Genomic DNA, 17,136 nt, shown 5'->3' on the forward strand with positions numbered 1-17,136 from the left:
CATACGCCTCAGGCAAAAAGAGTACCTCCTCTCCAGCACAGCACACCTCTTAACACCAACAAACCCATTTATCTTCCACCCTTGCTCAGCACAACAGACTCTTCTGTACGGTCATCTCAGAAGTCACGCTGGACATCAAAGGATTGGTTTCAGTCAGACTGGGCTAGTCTTCTCAGTGTGTGTCTTCAGTTTGAAGCAGGAGTGCTTTTTTGATATGAGTATATGATCAGCCCCTTGTACTTTGCAGTGGTTCACATCGTGTTGTGGTCTTGGAGCACAGAATTGGATTCCTTTCAGATGAAACTAAGCCAGAAAATGTGCTCCAAGAACACATCTAATGTGCTGCATCTGCTTCAGACTGTGGGACAAGATTAGAGCTAGCCTGAAGTAAAACCTCCTGAAATGCATGCAGGGATGGATATCTCATTCTACAGATTTTCTTCTTCTGGTCTGCACTAACTTGTTAACGTAGATGTAGCCCTAGTTCTCTGTTGTTCTTTCTCTGCTACCTGACAAAGTCCATTTTTCTTTTTACAGTTTGTGCAGTATCATACACCTGTATCACTGGACATGTACAGTTATTTGCATTTATCTCTGCTCAAAATCATAAATACCTGTAAAACCTACACTAGATGAGATTTGGACATGGCTGCTGCTGTGAAGATCTTATTTAAGAGATAAGGCATCTTTGATTTTATCTAAGAAGAAAAGAGCCCCTGTCCACAAGAGGTCACTGTAAGAGCTGCAAGGACCTCACGGGGAAGCTACTGGCTTTGGCAAGGAACCTGAAGAAGCTACTGCTGTGTGCCTGCTGCATAACGAGTCAGTTGATTGCCAAGCAATTTTTGAAATGGTTAAACACAACCTGCCAAAGGAAGGCATTCCTCCACACTACTGACATCACGCAACTGGTACTTTTACATCTGCTAAAACGAAATGCTTCCCAAGCCCAACCCTCCCTCAGAAGCTTGTCATTAAAACCTCACCATCATGTCTCATCTTGCTGTTGGGATATATGGTAAGTTAGGGTATTTTATTATGCCTTCCTCTAACCTTCAATGAAATTTAGTCTTGTTAGGGTGTATAAATATGAAGTCTGCAATGCTGAAGAATGGCAGAGATACGACACTGGCTCGTGAACCAGAAACAACTTATTTTTGCATTAGAATGTTGCTGTGCCTGAGCTAATTACCCATGTTAACCTGATGAGGTTGCTTTTGGGACTACTTCTAGCATTGCACTGCATTCCGTGGTACAGATGTACCCTGAAGGTAACTCTGAAATTGACGGAAGTATTACTTCTAGGTAAAATAATTGAGACGAAGTCTCAGGAGGGAGTAACTAAGAGCCAAAGCCTCATAGTAGGATTTCTGCTGAATATAAATCTAAATAATTCCAGTGATGTCAAAAGAGATTTGACAGTTTGTACCAGCCAGGAGTCTGTCTTGTCAAGAGAGAATATCTGCTGTTCCTGTAAGATACAGCCTATAGGGTCCAGGGGCTCACTGTAACTTATCAATATAGAAATCTTCAGAGCATTTCTAGAAACATTTACCCTCTTTTCTTACCTTTGGCTTTGGATTTCCTGCCACTTTGCATGTAAATGTGACTGGCATTCCCTCAAAGATTTTGTAATGCTTCAGCTTTATCTCAAAATATGGGGACATACTGTTATCAATAGGTTCATCTCCATGTTGCACCTCATCATCTGATTCTTCCACAGGAGATCTCTCCAGCCTGTATTCAATTTCACTGATCAATCTTTGCTCAAAGCTGGAGACTTTATACTCCTGTCAAACAAAAAAGGTACATATTAGTGTCCAGCTTCAACACATTGCTCAGCAAGATGTGTTCCTAATGTGGTTTTTTTATTCTACTGATCTTTGACAATCCATTAAGGTTTTACATACAAAAGGAAACTGTTTCTTGTTGAAGAATAACACTATAATCTGTGCCTCCAATAACTTCCCTATGAAACAATGAAGACATCTGGTATGAGGCAAAAATTGTATTTCATGTTATCTTAAGGTCTAATTTATAAGGGGGAGGAAAGTCATTGGTTGCTTTCTTTCCATTTTTTAAAAAAGCCTATAAGAACAAAAGTATTCTGAAGCAGTTCATAAAGACAAAAGAAACACGCTAATATTTCCTTGAGGGTACAGGCAGATTTAGGGTGGGTTTTGTTTCCAGATGGCCAGAAGACCATATGGTTCACATCTGCTATTTGCATAGAACTGTACCGGAGGCTGCACCAGCAGGCTAAAGTGATTTTGTTTACAGTTGCCTGTAAAAATGAGAAAACGGCAACACTGGCAGTCCATGACAGTTGCCTCTCTTTACTCCTGTTGCCATGGTCCCCTTTGTCTGGCCAAAAGTACCACTTCTTCCTTAAAAACCAAATTTGTCATAAGAGTATTCAAGATATAGAAAGAAGAGTGGAAAGTTTCATCCAGTGTAAAACACTACTGCTTATTTAAATTTGCTATTCAGATACTGGGAAACGTTACTGTGACAGAGTTATATACTTTCTTGACCTGTTCACTCACTCTGCTTCACAGTACAAAAGTTGTGCTTTGAATCTTAGCGATAACAAAGATAATGCTAGAAAGTAAGAAAGCTCAGAAGCAGGAAAAAAAAAAAAATCTTTATTAGTCAATGCTCTTCTCAGTCAGCAGAAATTCAGGCACTCTTTCAAATGACCTTTGGCCATTATCTCTGACTCTTATTTTATTTAAGATAGAATACGTCTCACATGAAGCCTCCTTTCACAGGCCCATCCTCTACCATTGACTCTGGTCTTGGAATGACATGTAGTCTTTCTACTGACTGGTTACAGAACTAATCATAACCCTCAATAACAGTAAAAAGTGGAAGAACAGAGAAATACCTTTGTAAACTGAAGACACTTTTTAAATTTCTTTGTTCCCTGAAAGTTTATCATAAAAGTAAATCATGAAGTACACATGGTGTATATATAAAAAGCAGCTGATTGGGATGCAAGGCAGTTAGTATCAGCATATGTTAACATTACGGCAGAAAGATACTGGAGCACACCATTACTGTGGTTAAGCTGCCTGCACTCAGACAATTAAACTTTAACACCTTGAAGGGAGTGCAGCCCAAATGTCCAGTTATTAATGCTAGGTGACCTCTTGTTATTAACCAAGAACAGTAGAAGGGAAAGGGCAAAGATGACAGAGGAAAAAAAAAAAAAAATCAATGGAAAAAAAGCAAGACAAAAAAGGTGAAAATGTTAACCTTTTGAATATCCACAGGACTCACTACAGAAGCACCAACAGAACGAGCTTCCTGCAAGAGCAGAATAAAAGATCAAGAGGCAGAAGGAAGACCAAGAGGCATACATGACTGTTTCTCAGAGTTTTTATCAGGAGAACATACTTTATGTGGTAACATAAGCAAACGAATCCTGCACATTTCTGAATAGCAACTCTGGCATCTAAACAATGGAGAATGTGTACCTGGCCTTTCAAGCAGACTTTGTTGTGTTTTTGGTCTGCATCCAAAAAGTGCAGATTACATACATAAAGAGAAGATAGTTTCAAGATAGTAGATGTATTTTTTCCTTGGGAGACTTAAAGGTCGAGACAGAATAGGATAAACGGAAGAGTTTAAAGCAGAAAGCAGACATTTAAGAACTCTCAACCTTATTCAGTAAGGAAAAACTGAGCAATAAGCATGTGATCCTCCAGTTTACTTCATTGATATATAACATATGACTTCTGTAATCAAAACCCTCCTATCTTGTGTATATTTCTTGTCTTATGTGGGACTCCTTTTAAAAGAAAAGAAGTTTTCTGTAAAAAAAGAAAAATTGAAAGAATTTTTTTATTTTCCTATGAAACTGTAGAGTTATGTGGCACCTGTATAGCAGGCTCCTCTTCTGGCTCCTGTATATTGAAGACAGTTGCAGCACTGTCTGCTCCCAGCAATCGACGAGCCATTTTCTCCTCATACGTTAACCTCTGAACAAAAAAATAAAAGGGGGATGAGGAGGAGGGAAAAGAATAAGAGTTCTTATTTCTCATTAAGCACTACAAGGCAGCTAGACAGTAAGCAATGCTTTAAGTAATGTTAATAGAAGAGAACAGCAATATGTTTCCAACAGAAATTTTCTACTGCAGTTTGTAATGCATTTTTTTTGCATTACAAGTAGCTCTTCTGGCTTAAGCAACCCTTGCCCTGACTCTGCCATTTGTTTCCATCCTCTTGCCAGGAACTTGGGCAGGAATGAGCAATAGGAACTGCTTAAATCAGCATGGCCATCAAAAAAGTGCATGTCAAATCATCCCAAATCTTACTCCTAGTTGTTCTGCTCAATTTTTACATTAGAACCACACGGCAGAAAACTCTGCCAAAAATGCTAAGAAGATACTACACTACTTGATTATTTTGTCAAAAACATGACAGCTTTATAGAAAAATACACTCTTTAAGGTTTTTATTTCTATTTCTTCTTACTCTTCTAAAAATTAACGAGACAGCTTATGCAAGACAATTTACGCTCAGAAGGTAAGGCAAGTTAAAAGAAAACCTTAAGTGTGCAATTCAATTATTTAATTATTATTTTTCCTTCTACATTCAATAACACATTTCAGGCACTTAAGACTCTTACAAATCAACATCACAAAAAAATGCTAGTGAATGAAAGGCTCATTACATGGTGAAATGCCTCATTTAAACAGAAAAATGAAAAAAGAACGGAAATTGTAAAACATTACATCTACTTAATGCTTCCATTTTTTAAAAAGCTCATTTAAATTAATTTTAAAAAAATGTCATATCGTAGCTAAACTAGCAGGCTGAGACTCATGAAAACTAGCTACCAATCTTGGCTTGGTTACAAATGTCTAAGCAAGTCATGAACTTTTCTTCACTTTAATTTCTTCTGTAATCAATCCAAGTGCCCACAGCCATAATTACACAAACAGAATCACCCAAGACAGGAATCTGCAAGGCAAAAGCCTCAAGGCAAGTGCAAAACTAGAGTTTACTTGGTTCAAGCTCCCACATCATCTGATCACAGTTGGTTTTTTTTTTTCCTTGGGCCATGTGGGCTTTCTCAGGACATTCCATTCATTTGTCCAGGCCAAACATTTCTCTCACTTTCCAAAATAGGCATTGACAGTCATGTTCAGCCACCTCCTTTGAAAAAAATGGGAACTTATACACTATGAGAGTGATTCTGCTTAACTGCTACAAAAAACTGCCAAACCCTATGCAGTTAATGGAGAAAGGTAAGTACAGAAGCACTAGTCACTCTGAACATTTTCCCTACTTCACTTCATTGACCCTATTAAGAACCAGAATCTGACAGCTGTGGAGTAGATAGTCTGACTCAATAGGTTGTCTTGAACTACAACTCCATACTCCACATATCAGACACAGGAGCAAACATAGCAAACTTCGGAGCATGGTTCTGAGAAACCTAAAGCACACTACCTTTCAGTGACACAAAGGTATCCCGAGGCATTCAGATGCTTTTGAAAACATTTCATTGACAAAACAGGGGTGACGCTCTACATTTTAAAAATTACTTTCCTCTTAAAAGAGATTCCTGCTTCAAAGACATTTAAATCAATGCCTTAATAACTGTAATCAACTCTTAGGAGAGTTGCTTCTCATCAACTCTGAGCAGGAAGAATTTGGTATTTTATCTTTTATGCATATCTTAAAATGCACAAAAATTAATGGAGAACTTTGTGACTGCTCACTTTAATTGTTTGATATACTTGCCCATTTTACCTCATTTCTTGACTCCTCAAGCAGATCGTTAATTCTTGATAAAGTCTGGAAGTTAGTACTACAGGTTGGTTTTTATTCTATTGGCCAAAAAATGTCCCACAACTGCAGGATCTAATGATGCCTGATTCCTAACGGGTTTGTTTCTCATGATGAACTACCTCATCCCCCTCCAATGTCCACTTACCACCTATTCTTTTCCCCCATTGTCTGACAGCTGAGCAAAAGGTAGAATGAGCCTGGACTGATCAAGAGTTATGCATATGCTTACTGGCCAGCCACCCAATGATGAACAGCCAAAAGCAACTGGCCTCTGAGGCTGACAGAGCCCTTGAGGTACAGACCATGCAGACTTCTTATGCGAATTTGTCGCCTTTGAGACCTCCATTGCTTTGTTAAGTCTAAGTAAAGTTGCCCGACAGGAGACGTAATGATAGGCCAAAATGTACACTATCATTCCTCATGGAAATGCAGCTTTGGAAATGCAATTTAAAATAATAAATACATAAAATATAAAAATAATCTACACACAATTATTTTATATGCAGCATATCTGAGAAACTACCCTTAATGCCCGCTCCCATTCCCCAGGGTATTTTATGTTTTTGTACCGGTTGCCCATTGTTCAAAAGGTCTTCCTTGAAGCGAAGTTTTCTTTCCAGATCCTGAATTACAGCATCTTTTGACCCTTGAATCTCTTCATCTGATGCTATCCTAGCAGTTCTGCCTGTTTTCTTGGGAAATCCCCTGCAAAACAGTACAGGAAAATTCATGAGCTTTCCTGAAATCAATAGTATTTAGAAATTTATCTGGAATCACTGCTATTAGTGAAGAGAACAACATTGTGTCTTTGAAATTAGAGGTCTGGCATCTCGCTTGCTATGCTGTCCCTTCTAACTCACATCACTGTTTAAATGGTTAGTTTAAGGACAAAGCTGAAACTATGCTTTATTCATGCATTAGTTAAAATAGGGCTCAGGATTGTGTAGCGGTGGCTATAAACACCGTACACTCAAAGAGGAAACTGATGAGCAATGGCAATAAAGCAGTGAAAGGAAACATGAAAGAGAAAGTATGACTAGATAAATGGGGATGGAAGATTAGCCAGGTTCCTATGAAGTACCAGATGGATAAAGATCAGAAAGATGTAAGACAAGGCAGTTAATTATTAATTTCCTACATTATTTATTAACTAATTCCTTGTTATAGCTTTGCAATACACAATGCATAACTTCATGTTTATTCTTCATATCTCTGTGAACACATACCCGGAAGGCAACATGTAAATGTTGTTTCTGAAAGAAGAGCCATTCATAGAGTCTAGGTTACACTGGCAAAAAGAAAATCATTCCCGCAAAGCAGTTTTCAGCAGCAGGGTTTCACAGTGGAATAGCAACCATTCAGCAGTTTGCATTCACAGGGCTAAACTATTCCTCATACCAGTCTACAAGTTATGATTGCACTTTCAGGATGTCTGACTCCCATTTTCTGCAATGGCAGAGGAATTTACTTTTTTTTTCCAGTCTGCACTATTATTTAACACTTTTCAGTAATGTTATGATGGCTCTATTGCTGGAAATGGCCAACAATGGTGGTTTCTACTGGAGATCAGCTGTTCTTACACAGTTGTGAAGAAATCAACATTGCTATCAGTATTTCAAACTTGTAGCAAACCCCATTTCTCCAGTGAAGTCACACATTATTGTTTAAAACCCCAATATTGATCCAATACTAGTTTGCTGGGTTTTTTTTAACTTCATTGACTAACTAGGGCTCAGCCCATTACATGGAAATGACATGTAAAATATGGAATTGAATAAGATAAATTGACAAACTTACAGATGACAGAGATGGAAAAAATCAGACTAGCATCTAAGGGGTAAACTTTTTCCAATACACAAATTAATAATTTAATTACCAGCACAAAAATGTCAAACAAGAATCATATGGAGATAAATTTTCTTAGATATTGTTTGGTACTATGTTTCTATAACATGGTTAGAGAAACTTCATTCTTCAGCAAGTGTTTTCAGTGGTAATTTTTAGCATTAGTTAAAATGAAACAATATGCATGTGCTGTCAAAAGCCAAAGAAGAATTAAGTGAATAGATGGAGAAGACAATAATTGGAAACATTTCTGTCTAAATTCCTAAAACATTTCATATTCTGTTACTGAAAGTAAATTTAAAATGGGAAAATGGTGAAGTTCTTGTAAAAAGAACTGTATTTTCACATTAAATGACAGCAGAAGAGCAGCAGACATTTGCCTAGTGTCGCAAAGAGCCAGAGAACAACATCCCTCACCCTAGAAATATTCAGCCGTTAGCTGGAGATCTTCTCAGTCAACAAGCAGAATAATTCCCTCAGCGTTTGGCTGGGGATCTTCTCAGTCATAGTTAAAGAAAGTCTCCACTCTGTTTTGGGGAAGAAATCAGGAAAACTATCCCATCTACAGGGAGACAAGAGAATGCTAAGAGGAAGGGATAAGGTCTCTTTAAGAAAGAGATGCTTTAATTCAAGAAATTTGGGGACAGTAAATGTAAAGGAAAATATGGAAGGAAAATTGGACAGGAGAAGGTGGGCAGAGGGGATCACAAGGTAATGTCCCTCAGGAAAGCTGCACCAACTGCTGGAAGCCAGTGGAAAGGTGGCATCTCTCTCCTTATATTACTTCCCTTCACCTTCCAGCCTCTTATACCACCCAGCCCAGCACTGACATGGAACTAAATTTTGTCTTTTGTTAGCTAAGGATACACTCCCCCCCCCCCCCAAAAAAAAAAAATAAAATCCAGCCGACTTCAAGGCAGCAAATTTCAAATTTGGCTTCACCTTGAAGAAGCCCTGTGCCAGCTTTTAAGGGAGACATGCATCCTACCTTGAAAATTTCAAGTGATACATTAAGAAATACAGTTTTCATTTCACGTTCTTACAAATTTCATACTTGAATGATAAAAAGAGTCTTAGCAGAAAAAGGCCCATTTATGCTTGGCACTCAACAGGCTGTAAAGGTAAAACGTACAGTTTACCCAACAAAGTCACAACACTGCACAAAGAGGGGGATCGGCTAAGTGCTCTGGAGTGGAGTTCAAGTAACAAGTGAAACCATTTTCTGAAGCATTATGAGTTATCTCCAAAAACAAAAACCCCTAAGCAAACACACCCATTTTTAAAAGGGGAAGGAGTACCAAGAGAATTACAGTTCAGTAAGTTCAATGTCCATACTAAACATAAGAAAACAATATTACAGCACATTTCAAAACAATGTAGGATAATAAGGAAATGAAAATTGAATCATATCAAACCTCACATTTCTCCCTGTCAGGCTGAAGGGCATGCAGATAGGCAAAAAGAAGTAGCTTTGATACATTTCAGCTTATGGCTTCTGAGCAAGCCCTCAGGAGCTAAGTTCCCTAGTAAATCAAGGAAACAGAGTCTTGCTGAAATTTCTATTATATGGCTGCCTAACCGTCTGAAAAAGCTGTTCTGAGAAGCAAGGATTTTTTTTTCTATCAAACTGGAAGAATACAGGTCAATGAGGTCTTTCAAAATTCTAGACAAAATCAGTGCAGAACTCTCCTTTCTCCACCCTCCAACAGTGACAGCTAAACACTGGAACAAGTCATGTAGGGAAGCTAAGGAATTTTATTTAAGAACAAGGTATGCAATATTTCAGCAATGGCCTAAGGATCCCTGGTAATTTTTAACAGCAGAGGCAGACTCACTGACAACCTCTAGATCTCTGGTTATGTGCCAGAATATCCTGAGCTTTGCACAGTGGGTGTGGAAGTGTCATCCATGACCTGATCAAGTCAACTTGTCTGAAAAATAAATTCTCTTCTCTTTACTTACATTTACAAATAAGGATTTAAGCAAGGAAGTAGTCAGTTTAAAAATATAACTATAAAAATGAGTATCAGTTAAAATTTCTTCAAATGCCTTTAGAAAACCTCTATTTCAGGACTATTTTAAATTGGGGCAAAAAATGAAAAGGTGCACAAGGAAAGGTAATTCTTCTTGCAGATGCTCTATTTCCACCTCCTCTTTAGACTCTTTCTTTCTCTACATATATACACTTCAAAATATGTACATATATATACATACATACATTCATACCCCCACCAACTTAGCTCTTAAGACACACATTCTTGACGTGAATTTCAAAATGGCTACAACGCAATGGCAACAAATAGAAGGTCTTTGGCAAATCTATCCTCTGAAGCACAGATTCATTCAGCTTGAGAGACTGTTTACATGTCAAGACAGCCTGGCAGGCAAACTTTCTTCAGTTGCTTTTGCAAATATTTTTCACCATCCTTACATGCCCTTATCTGGATGCATTAAGTTCCTGAGATTTGTGTCCTTCTTAGTGACTCATCTGCTTTCTTTTTGTCTTTTCTCAGGGATAATATCAAACAAAACATTCTGCCCATTCATTTTTGTATTTGTATGTTCATCCTTTGCCTGATACAATTTTCAGAGTATATTGTGACTTAAGGTAGCAGGAGATAGCTGGAGAAGGCATATTTCAAGATATTCACACCATTAGTCTCGAGCACACAACCATCACCACAAATGTGCAAAAAAATCTATCAGCCTTTGAGAACCGGGCTGCAATCACATAGATTTTAAGCACCTCTGAAACATGCGCCACTTAAGTCACTGAAGGGCTGAATACAGATATAGATAAAAGCACACAAGTCTGAATTCTTTTGGTAAGAAAGGGTGCAACGAAATTGCCAAAACTCAGTCATCTTCATTCACACAGAGATTTTTGACAGCAAACATTTTTGCAACCTCGGCTTGGCTCTCCTTAGTTTTGAATATTTGCCCTAACGTTTGTTTAGAAAGAAGGCCAAACCAGCAATACTTTTAATGTTTTAATTACACAGAGTGCATGCTGGATGCAATTCCCTCTTTTCCTATGTACCTTTTACAGTGTAAACAAGGGCAACAGGCTGGCTGTTGTTATCCTTCCAAGAACAAATTCCTGTTTGCAGCCAACATGGCTCAGTTTCACAGAAATCCAAATCAATTCTCTGGTACTGAGGTAATGAACAGTAACTTGATTTTTCCTTTAAAACTAAAGTCTTCCAAAAATACAGCTAATTCCTGCCCACTTAACACATTTTCCGCTTACTGTAAGAACAAAGTTACTACAAGCACTGTTAACAGGTCACAAACTTTGAAGCTGCAGCTGCATATTAAAATCGTTTTAGTCTGATCTTGTCATACACACTGTGGAGACCAGGAGCCAGGTCTGTTCAGTAATGTGATGTTACATGTGCCTGAATTAAGGGAATGCCTGAGGCACAGACGTGACTAAGGATGACTTGCACTAAATGAAACAAAGGTAACGAAAGTTCAATTATTTCTGCCACCCAAGAAAAGGTTATGAAACTGTAGTTGAAAAAAATAAATAAGTCGTGCCTCAGCATTGGATAGGATCAAGACTGACATGAATAATACATATTTCTGAGCAAGTCAGAAGGAACGCAGAGAACAACTCACCTACAAGCTGCATGCCTACCACGTAAAATTTATTTTTCTAAGACTTATCTTTAAATACGCATTTTTACTCAGAAGAACTACTACTTTTTCATTCTCCTGTTTAGTTCCTTCCTCACCTAAGCAAGTTATCCCTCTGCCTCGTGCTGTACTGGTTACCATAGATACGTGTCATTTGCTTTTCCAAAGATGCCCACATATTTGGATATCAATTTTAAAAAATACTACCTATTTTGTAACCGGTAATCTTATTCACATTTTTCATTGTTACCAGCATTATGCTAGAACTGATGGTCAAGAAAAAAATCACTAAAGCACTAACTGCTCCTGTACGTAGAAAAGGCTGGCTGGCATAGTCCTCATAGGCCTGAAATCTTGATAACAGGTAACTGCCAGAATCATATGAAGAAAAACCTACACTGGACTGAGAAAAGATAATATATCCAAACTATTAACCTTTACTCCAGTTGAAATTTTACTGGTTAAGGTCTCCAAAAATATCAAGTACTATACCTGGCTTTTACATTCACACACATTTCTGTGGCATTCAGATCTGCTTAAAATAAGGAAGTTATAAAATTAAGACCTTTGGAAAAAAAAAAGTGCAGACCAAAAAAAAGCTGCAAAGCAATGCTGCAAATAGCCTCTCTCTCTTCAACAGAGAGGTATACGTACTAATTTTCTTAGTTAAGTTCACTTGTCATCTTACAACATTCTTAAGCATCTGCAAATACCATTTAGACAAAGAACTGGATAAAAGCATCTTGAAAATGAAGACTTCCAGATGCAATGATTGTCAGGATACAGTAGGTCAGTTATTTTGGCTACAGTCTGTGTGACTCCTTGTTAAATCCTTGATCTCTACTTTTGAGCAACTGTAATTGATTAGATCTGGGGCACAACCTGGATTTCAAAGTTCAAGTGGAACAAACACGCATTCATCATATTTCAAAAAAGCTGATGTGGATATGTATTTTATGATAATCACATGCATGTACATAATAAAAAAGTGCAAAAACAAAGCTCCCAATATGAACTGTTTCTTAGCACAATAAACAAGAAGTGATCTGATACCACAGGTAAAACACTCAGGTGTTGGTCTAACAGCCACAAGTAGCATCCAAGCTATGGGAAAAGGAGGTACAATGCAATAAATCAATAACAGAATCACAGAATCATCTAGGTTGGAAAGGACCTTGAAGATCATCTAGTTAACCTAGCACTGACAGTTCCCAACCACCCCATAACCTTTAAACAAAGATGGTCTAATGGACAGGAGCAATAGCTTCAGAAAACAGGGGGTTGGGAATGAATGCAAACCCTAATATTTGCTGGAATTTTTCCAGTTACAGAAATACGTGTCTTCAGATATATTTTCCTGAGGTCCAGGGATAACTCCAGGTATGACTGAATAGGTAGCATACAGAGATGAAATGAGCTCCCTCCGAAGCAAGAAAACAATCTGACCTTTCTCCTTAGTTTGATGTTGGAATTCTTAATCAAGGTACTTCCTCCTATGTATCATTATTTTCACATCAATCATACTGAAGGTAACCTCCATTTTTTACAGTTGTGACAGACATAACTTACAGAAATAGGAAAAATAAATATCTAGTCTACATAGGACAGCAATACAGTTTACTCTAAAATGAAAGCTGGTATTTGTACTGGGAGACTGTTGAAAGCTGCAAGACAAAAAGATGGAGAAGTGTAACTTTTCCTCAGGGGTCACCATCATTGCTAACTGACTCAAGGAACACAAGGATTATTAAAATATTTGCTTCAGTGCTATTTGAGACAGAATTCAGTGGACAAGTCACAGTACACAACTGCAAGAACAGGCCAGCAGCTCTGATTCAAAGGGGAAAAAAAAAGTGCTGATCTCTCTGATGTCAATATTCTCATGATTCCCACAGAATTTCCTTTAAGATTTGGATTTAAGGTTCTAGAGGTCATTGAAACAGCAGTCAAATTTATTATGTAGAGTGATAAAAGCAGCTTATTTAATTACATTTTACAAGATACTTTAGAGAATCTTGTCTTCAAAACAATGTTTTCTTTTCCATTTTCCATTCTTTTCCAGAAAGCAGTAAATCCAGAGTCATGTTCTTTCACCAACTCTGTACGGTCAGATTTTTTTCTGTTTGTGACTAAGGTAATATTACTGAAGAGATCTACTTTAAGAAAAAGTCTACTTTAAGGAAAAGTGTCTTCTTTAAGAAAATACTGTAATTTTAAAAGTTGCTTTCAAAAATTATATATATATAGCTGAAAATACATGGTTTTTATACTTAGAAAGAGATTCCGTTTCTCCAGGCTGATTCACTCCACACCTTTTTGTATCAGGATTTGTATTCTTGTTATTTAAATATTCACCAAATAATCACTAAATTCTACTTATGGGATTAATTTTGCTTTCACAAATGCGCATGTAAGTTTACCAATGTATGTGCTTACCTAGAATTTGTAAGTATACTTAATTAGCTAGGCAGTTCCACCAGAACTTCTCTCTTGTATAATAACACTATGCTCTGACAGCCATGAATTTATCAAATCTGCCCCATTAATATATATATAAAAAAAAGTTTATTCCCAAAGCTTGTTCAGCTACCACCACCACAGTCACAGCTTGAAAATGCTGATCACTACAAAGTGTCTAGAGCTTAGGGGAAAGATGAAACATTTACCATACAATTGTTGCAAATAAATGCTTAAAATACTTAAAGATGAATTAGTAGGTACTAATGACACAAAGCTGCTTCCTATGTTTCAGATGTCCAAATAAAATGTAGTAAATTCACAAGTAGCTATTCCCATGATTTGGGCAAGGCAAGTGTTGGTAAAAAACAAACAAAAAACCCCCACCCCAAGTAAACAAAAAAACACCAGTGCAGTGTTTCCAAATCTATCAACTGGAAAGAATATTCATTTGATCAAACTGGTTTAGATAATGCTGTCACTTCCAGAGTCTCAGGGTCCAAAACCAAGGAAAATGTCAACCCTTAGCTGAAACATTAGCCTGGTATTCACTGCTCATGTGCTTACAGAGCACAGGGATGGAAGAGAGAGTTAGAAGTGGTTTGTTTCACCTCTTATATAACAAGACGCACAACACTTCCTTGGATCAGTTTCTCTTTTAAGTAGAAAAAGGATGATGCATACACTGGAAAGGAAATGCCTGAGGAAAGCTGGTGGAGGGAAGGTCTGACTCCATGAAGAGAAATGAAGACTCTCTGCTGGTTTGTATACAACCACTGTGTCCTCCACTTTACAGAAAAATTCACTGATGCCTTTGACCATCTCCAAAAAGAATTACCTCCACCTGCAATGTTTATTACTTTACCTTATTCTCCTCCTACCACAAAAGCAATCTGAAGAAAATAAGAATGATACCTACTAAGTACTGATTCTGAGGAACAGATCTGTGATTGTGCTGAGATTGAGTAATGAAAAAAATCATTCAAATGTATGAAAAATTAAACAATTATTCAATAAATTCCAGAGTATATCAAGATACATAACTTATAAAAATAGTCTGCAGAATTTCGTACTCTGCCAAACAATGTTTTCTGGTAATTACATGAGACTCTGACAAGGCTAAATATTTATTGTTTTCTTTCAGATATTTGGCTATCGGTGTCACAGTACCCATGCCTGGGAGAGAAGAGAGTAAACAATCACTGCAAAAAGACCATATAATCAAAATATGAACAGTGAATTACCAACCCTGAAATACACACACAAAAAAGACAAGGCAAGAGAAAGGAGCCATGAAAACATTGAAAGCAAACAGGACGACTGTCTTTTAAGAGCATCTTATCTGCTAGAGGCACTTGATATGAAACTTTTGAGGTAGCTAAATGCAATGACAAGTCCAAGTCTACTTCCACTGACGTTAAAATATAATAATGAATCATAAAGTTATTGTCTACATAGGAAATCCGACCACTTCAAACACTGTATTTTGAGTCTCTAGTGAAAAATGTACGTCCTTTCCATGAAAAGTATTTCCAACTCTGCCCAGTTTACTTTCAGCAACCCATTATCCTCCTCTCAGTATCACCACTACATGACTGATCAAGAAGCAGAGATAAAGCTAAATGGCTTGACCAGCATTTTAGTTGCTGAGCCGAAGCAAAACTGTGACTGCTTCAATTCATTCCTTGCACCCAGTCTGTACAGCACACTTTCAGAAAACTGTATCATCTTTTTCAATCAATGGATCTTGGGAGATCACGGTGAGACTATAGACCGTGGTGATGAAATGTGTGAGTGGCTCAAAACCTACAATGTCTCAGAAAGACAAAGGTATTCAAGAAAAGAGGATTTGTGAGGATGGAGCAGAAGACAAGGGAAAAGCAGCAAAAAGTGAAAATATGGGGAAAAAAAAAGGAACTGAGACTATAGCACAAATCACAGAAGAGACCAAAAGCAGTGGAGGAAAGGGAGGCAAGGGGAAGAATTGCTCAGGAGTGATAGGAGAATGGTGGGAAACAGAATGATTTACCCAGCAAGACACACCAGACATTAGTAACCTACACAGTAAAATGAAAAGGAGAGGCCAGGGAAAAGTTGGCATCAAAGATACATAACAATAGATCATTTTTTTTGCACCACGCAGTACATCTTTTACCATGTTTTAATGTTATAATTCAGATGACAAATGCTCATTGTGTGTGTGTGTATATATATATATTTAAATTATACACACATAGTTTCAGTATGGTTAACATGATCCAGCTCCCATCTGGACTACATTTCCTGAGGGAATGCAGGCCAAACAGCCAACCACCTCATCCTCAGCTCAGAACCTAAGGCTGCTGCCTTGTCCTGGGGGGACAGACACACAATCACGTGCACACCCAGGCTGGCTGCTGGGCTTGGGGAAGTGAGGGGCATGGGGAGAGGGGAAGAATCCTTGCAGAGTTGTCTCTATCCAAAGATCGAAGGGAATGAATCAAAACACAGCAAATGCCTCAAGGGAGAACACATGTGCATGAGCACAGCGTAACAGGGAAAGGGGACACACTAGAGGCTCAAGCTGCTGCTGTCACCCTCACAGCTCACAGAAGGGAACTTGGGAGAGAATTTAGTTCCTATCCAGAACTATATATACCTATATTAGAGCCTTTCCTGGAAAATCAGGGGTAATTGTAGGCTTTTGTGGGCTGTGCTTACCTGTCAAGCTGTCAGTAAATTAATCACACAACCTTCAGCAGTCAGTATCAATAGAGAACCTCAGGCAGCGCAAAGGACACAGTAAGCCAGAAAATCACAACTATTATGAGTGCAAGGGCAAACTGTACTATTTATTAATTTTTCTTCTAAATCTATTTTATGGCCAGACTCTACAATGAGCCATATGACAGAAATCAAGATAAAGAAATGCTTTTTAAAGCATATACGTGATTTATTACTTTGATATCTGCCTGCTTTCTTCCTTCTCTTCCTTTTCGTATCTTGGACTGAAATAACAGAAGTTCCTACCGCAACAGTATGTAGCTGAGCAAGTCACCTAGATACTGTAGATATGTTTAGACAAACTTCTAGACAAAAGTTATAAATAAGCCTTGGATACAGCTATTCTCATTTTTGTTCTTCAGCATGTGTCTTTGTTCTCTAAGGATGGAATGAGAGTCTAGTGCCAGTGGAAAGACAAACTGATCTATGGTGGGAGCTGACATGCTCCAAAATACTATTCTGGCCTTTAGAGAAGACAAAAGGGGAAAACAAGAATGTGGAGTTGTTAGGGGGAGGGATTCTGTTTGTTTTTATGCACTGCTTTTCTAAATCCCCTCCTAAACCCTTTTCCAAACCTCCTCGGAACAAAAACTCTAGCCAAAAGTCAATATATCACTACGACCACTTTGTT

At 37.9% G+C, this 17,136-nt stretch overlaps 1 protein-coding gene across 7 annotated transcripts in view; it reads right to left on the reverse strand.

The window, feature by feature from the left end:
- PALLD (palladin, cytoskeletal associated protein) overlaps positions 1-17,136 on the reverse strand; it is a 206,738-nt gene that overhangs the window by 19,493 nt on the left and 170,109 nt on the right. For 5 of the 7 annotated variants that reach the window (XM_074822853.1, XM_074822850.1, XM_074822857.1 and 2 more), the window contains 4 exons: positions 6,371-6,506; positions 3,882-3,983; positions 3,259-3,309; positions 1,569-1,790 (listed from right to left, as the gene is read on the reverse strand). In XM_074822853.1, the coding sequence (XP_074678954.1) occupies positions 1,569-1,790; positions 3,259-3,309; positions 3,882-3,983; positions 6,371-6,506 (511 nt within the window). The remainder of the gene's footprint in view (positions 1-1,568; positions 1,791-3,258; positions 3,310-3,881; positions 3,984-6,370; positions 6,507-17,136) is intronic. The other 2 variants (XM_074822854.1, XM_074822851.1) reach the window with 1 other exon arrangement.

The sequence above is a fragment of the Strix aluco genome, chromosome 4, assembly GCF_031877795.1.
Source record: "Strix aluco isolate bStrAlu1 chromosome 4, bStrAlu1.hap1, whole genome shotgun sequence".
Classification (NCBI taxonomy): domain Eukaryota; kingdom Metazoa; phylum Chordata; class Aves; order Strigiformes; family Strigidae; genus Strix; species Strix aluco.